Below are 5,497 nucleotides of genomic sequence, written 5' to 3'. Positions count from 1 at the left end.
TAGTTTTTGGTGTTGTCCAAATTCCTCAACAATTGAAGATAATGAACATTCACCCGATTTCTCGAGTTGTTGGGAAAGAATACGGTCCCAAGAGAATACAACAAGTAAGCTGTGGCTGTACGCTTAGTTGTTATTCGATCAATCACCTCATCTGCCTTTTCCCTCTTGAAAGTTCCTTTGAACTTTTTCCTCAGATTCTTCAACAATAGCTTCTTCAACGGGTTTTTTAGTTTGTGTGGTTTCTTTGGGTCATAACCACCAGCCAACTTAAACTCCATCTCGGTTTCATCTTTCTCCCACCCAAGTGTTTCTTCAAGAAGAGCGTAAAGGTCAGACCAAGCCATGTTGTTGTTGAAACCTTCAAATACTGATTGTCCTTCAACTTCAAGGTCAGTAATTTGCTTCACATCGTCCGTTGTTATTGTCATCTCTCCAAACGGAAGATGAAATATATCGGTTTCAAGCCAATATCGTTCTCTGAAGGCAGAGACCACAACATTATCGTACTCCATTTGGCAATTGAGGATTCCGGGCCCTAATCCTGTACTTACTACTAGATCTCGAACCAAAGCACATTCCTTACTTAATGGCCAATGTTTATCCCTTTGACACTTGAGCAATTTTGTGCATCTTGCATGGTCCTAAAAAACACAAATATACACAAATATTAACACATATTGGTGAACTCAAATAAACAAACAAAATGGATCACAATCAGTTGAAATTTGAATGCTAAGAAAAACAAGAAAAAACATACCCTTGTCTGGCAGACTTTTGCGGCCCAAGAATCTTTATAACCAAATAAGATGGAAGACTTATCTGGAGCCTCGCCCCAAAGCATTCTGTTCTTCTTTGCTGGCAACAACAGTTCTTTGCCTTTAGGAATATGCAACCCTTTCGGTGCGGGCTCCTTTCTCGGCTTCTTTTCTTTCCTTTGCTTTGGAGGTGAATAAACAAAAATTAGCGTCGACTAAAAGAAGCTTTCGAAAACTTAAAACTTGATAATTTCCCTTCTTTTGTAAGCTTTATGGGGTACTAAAAGAATATAGAGATGGCATGCTAAATGATTCTAGAGTTTCACCTTAATCCCTTGAGGGTTAAACTTCTAATACAGTAATTTTAAGATCTCATAGTCTGTGCTCATGATATACTTGCAGCTTGATGGAGTCATTTGTACCACTAGGCGGGTACTTTTCCACACCGCCCAACCTGGTGGCTCCACTGGGAAGCACATACGGACCTTTTTCTCGCTGCAAACTGTGCAGTGATAAATGTGAGCAAGAAGTTTCTGCTGTTCTGACGGTGGGACGTGCCAATTCACAGTCAGATCAGCACCAAGCAAGCTTGCCTGCGTGGATGCAGTCCACTGAAGGCGACACAAACAATGGGCTGGATTTGGCTAAGGTATGTATCTCCGTCTCTGCACTGCTCAGAAAATGGTAAGCTTAGACTCTTAAAGTAAATATTTCCTCATAATGTAAACATTGTGATGCGTTTCTCTTCTGCAGGCCAAAGATGATAAAACAGAATTATATGCTAAAGTTGCAGTGCTGCAAAAGAAATGGAACGATATCTGCCAATGTCTCCACCACAACAGCTCACCCGTGGAAAGAGATGTTACTCAAGTAGGATCACAAGCATTTCCTTGCATTATGGGTTTTCCAGTTGCGCCAGAGCGGAAAGAAAGAGTTGATAATCATGCTAACACTGTGATAGATGCATCACCAATTGAAAGTGTATGTGATAGTGCACTGGCGAAGTTGCAGCCTAAGACATCAGCACAGGGTGTAACCTCGTCAATTCCCGTTGATTCTAGAGATAAAAGCGAGATTTCTCCAGACACACTGCACCAAAAACCTTCAAAGTGTGAGGCGAATCCTGCTTACTCTCTATCTGTTGTACTTGATGGTCACGGGTCTCCTTGCTCCGCTGCATCGGTTACAACAGATTTAGGTCTCGGAACACTCTACTCGTTTGTCCAGGACCCAAACCATCCCACTAGTCAAGTTAATGAAGAAGTTGATGAGGTCAAAGAAAAACCTCTCAGGCCCCAGCAGCTTCAATTTTCTTCCTGCACTGGGCCTAATTCAGTTGTGCAGTTTGATTCGACAGATTTCAAGCTATTCTGGAAATCTCTTAAAGAAAAGGTTGGCCGACAAGATGAAGCAGTATATGCGGTGAGCCGTACTGTAGCTCTCTGCAGATCAGGAAAGGAACGACGCCTCAGGGCAAGCGTGAAAGGTGATATATGGTTGAGTTTCCACGGGTCTGACATGGTTGCCAAAAAGAAACTTGCTATTGCCCTTGCAGAGATGCTATTCGGCAGCAGAGAAAGTGTAATATGTATGGATTTAGCTTGTCCTGACAGGATCTCTCCACCGAATTCAATCTTTCGTTCCAAAAAGATGAATGGTTTCGACACAAGTTTCAGAGGGAGTTTTATAGTTGACTACATCTATTCAGAGATAAGGAAGAATCCACTGTCAGTAGTTTTTCTCGAAAATGTCGATAAGGCCGATACCAGGATGCATAATTGCCTAGTCCATGCTATCCAGACAGGCAAATTTATTGACTCTCGTGGACGAGAGATTAGTATCAACAATTCTGTCTTCGCAGTTACGTCAAGCGACTTCAAGAGTAATGAAACGTTCAGTTTCAGGAAAGAAACATCAAAATTCTCCGAGGAAAAGATGCTAGCAGCCCAAAGCTGGCAAATGCAGATACTGATCAGAAATGACCCTGAGTACTGCACCACCGCGTTACGTAATAATTCCAATGTATTCGTGTCTTCGAGAAACGCCAGCGCTACTCCAGCATTTTTGAACAAGAGGAAGCTGATTGAAACCATGGAAACAGCTAAACGAATTCAGAAAACGTCCAATAAGTGTCTGGACTTGAACTTACCCGTCGAAGCGACTTCAAAAGATTCTACTTTGGCTTCTCTGGATAATTTAACTAACCTAGTGGATGAATGTGTGGTGTTTGAGCCGTTCGACTTGGATTCCCTTGCCAGTGACATACTGATAAAAATGGACGAACGGTATAAGAACAAAATTGGGAATGAGGGTTTCTTGGAAGTTGATTCACAAGCAATGGAGCAAATACTGGCAGCTGCATGGTTTTGCGACAGCAGAAACGCATTGGACAATTGGGTTGAGCATGTTCTTGGCAATACCTTTGCGGAAGCTCGAGAAATATATAGTGTTGGAGCTGGTACAGTTTTGAAACTTGTTAGTTGTGAAGGGCTTCCAATGCAGGATCAAGCATCGGAATTTTAACTTCCTGCAAAAATCATTCTACAGTGATGGAATTCTTGCAAGTGCCATGTATAAAAAATATAGTATTAATGTAGTAAATTAGAGTCTGTAATTTCAGCTTTAACCTGTTTAATCCCATAGTTCGAATTTTTCCCTTATACCATCTCTTCAGGAAACAAGTGATGCTTTAACTATTTTTTTTCATGCTTATTTGAAGTTTGGGCCCAACTTTTCTAAAAATACCCAGCCACTAAGACCAGTGGGTTGAATAGTAAATGAATGCTCAAATTTTGCAAGAATGCTGTTTTTGGGCATACCAAAAACTTTCAAGGCATACTCAACTATTTCAAAAGGGAATGTTAAATAACAAAATGAGAAAGCCCCTTAACCAAAAATTTTTATAATGACAAATCTGCGCTTTATGTATTAGTGTTAATAATCTGGATTAGTGATTAAATTTTTTGATTAGTGATTAAGATAATTTTTAGAATTATAAGGTTGTTTAGATGAAAAAATTTTGGGGAAAAAAATCAAAGTTTTGGTTAAGAAGGAGAGAAAAAGAAGGAGAAAGTGAGAAAATTTTAATTCTTGATTCGATGGAGGATGAGGAGGGTCATAATTCATCTAAAAAACCTAGGAAAATACATATCAACTACAACAATGATTCCCAAATGGCTTATTTCTTAGGTTATGAGAATGATTTTACACAAACTCAAGCTCAAACACAAACTCAAAATGATGATTTGTATGAGCCAAATCCGGTTGACGAGTACATATATGAGGAACCCAATGCTTCTAATACACAGGTAAACTTCTATCTTATGCTCAATCTCACTTATATAGCTCCAAATTATCAAAAGTTTGGATTTTTGCTGCATGGCTCGGCGAACCAGGATCCGGTTCAGCTGACATCTACGAGCCGAATCAACCAAATGATGAACGGTTCGGCTCATTGAATGTGGTTACATCATGCGCCGAACCTATATTTTCCACTTTCAACCCAAATGATGAACGGTTCGGCTCACTGAATCTCCTTTCAAATGCGCCGAACCTATAATTTTCAATTCCAACCCTTTTGCTAGATAGTAGTTCGGCTTATATGAAAGTTTCATAGTAAGCCGAACAACATCCTGAACAGCCCGGAATAAAAATTATTACAGGTTCGACTTATATATTCAAAATCGTATAAGCCGAACATGAATTTGTAAATTTTTGGGTTAAAGTAATGTTATTGGTTTGGCATATGTTGGGAACTTCGTATAAGCCGAACAACATCCTGAACATCCCGGAATAAAAATTATTACAGGTTCGGCTTATATATTCAAAACTGTATAAGCCGAACATGAATTTGTAAATTTTTGGGTTAAAGTAATGTTGTTGGTTCAGTATATATTGAGAACTTCGTATAAGCCGAAACCTCTTAATGTTTAGGTTCGGCACATAATATTATTATCGTATGAGCCGAACATTAAATTGTTATTTGTTGGGTTAAAATTTTGTTCTTGGTTCGGCACATATTGAGAATGTCGTACCAGCCGAAACCTGTAAATGTTAATGGTTCGGCACAGAATATGATTGTCGAATGAGCCGAACATTGCTATTATATTCCTTTTCTAGTATTTACCTTGTGATATTCTTTGTAGATCGTGCTTGTAGGACCTGTAACCATGGAAAATCAACCAGTTCCATTAGAGATAATTCACGAGGATACCAAGGATCACTTCCAAAATGATTTGGTATGTAAGAACTTGGTACTTACCTTAATGTTGTAGGAATATTCCGAAGTTTTTCATACAATGTAAAGATGGAAAACTAAACCCGAAGCAGTGGCTTAGGATGAGAACACGCGATGAAGATAAATTGCGTACTAGTTGAAGGACGACAAATCCGAGGGAATCGGTTTGAATTGATTTGTGAGCGAAATGGAACTGGCGATAGAAAGGTTAAAAAGGGTTCTGTATATGTTGGTAAGACCGGGAGAAAGAATAGGATAAAGACGAAGAAAACAAGGTGCCCTTTCAAGATCGTTTTCAACCTCAAGAACAAGAATAAGTCTTTGAACGAAGATGATGAATATTGGGTTATGAATAAAGAAATGGATTGTCGTCATAACCACCCACGTCCACGTGATCTTCATGGACATGCAAAAGTTGCACGACTCAAACCCAACGAGATTCTAGAAGTGGATAAAATGACACAAGCACGTTTGCCACCGTCTAGGATTCTTAGTAAATTGAAGG

The 5,497-nt window shown here is 39.4% G+C and overlaps 1 protein-coding gene across 1 annotated transcript; it reads left to right on the top strand.

The window, feature by feature from the left end:
• Positions 1-342: 342 nt before the first annotated feature.
• On the top strand, positions 343-3,278 carry LOC113312960 (protein DWARF 53-LIKE-like). Its single transcript, XM_026561693.1, has 3 exons — positions 343-389; positions 1,158-1,404; positions 1,509-3,278. Exons 1-3 carry the CDS (start codon positions 343-345, stop codon positions 3,276-3,278), a joined length of 2,064 nt encoding a protein of 687 aa, XP_026417478.1.
• The last annotated feature ends 2,219 nt before the right edge of the window (positions 3,279-5,497 follow it).

Source organism: Papaver somniferum, chromosome 9 (assembly GCF_003573695.1).
Source record: "Papaver somniferum cultivar HN1 chromosome 9, ASM357369v1, whole genome shotgun sequence".
Taxonomy (NCBI): domain Eukaryota; kingdom Viridiplantae; phylum Streptophyta; class Magnoliopsida; order Ranunculales; family Papaveraceae; genus Papaver; species Papaver somniferum.
This window is presented reverse-complemented; position numbering and strand designations above follow the sequence as displayed.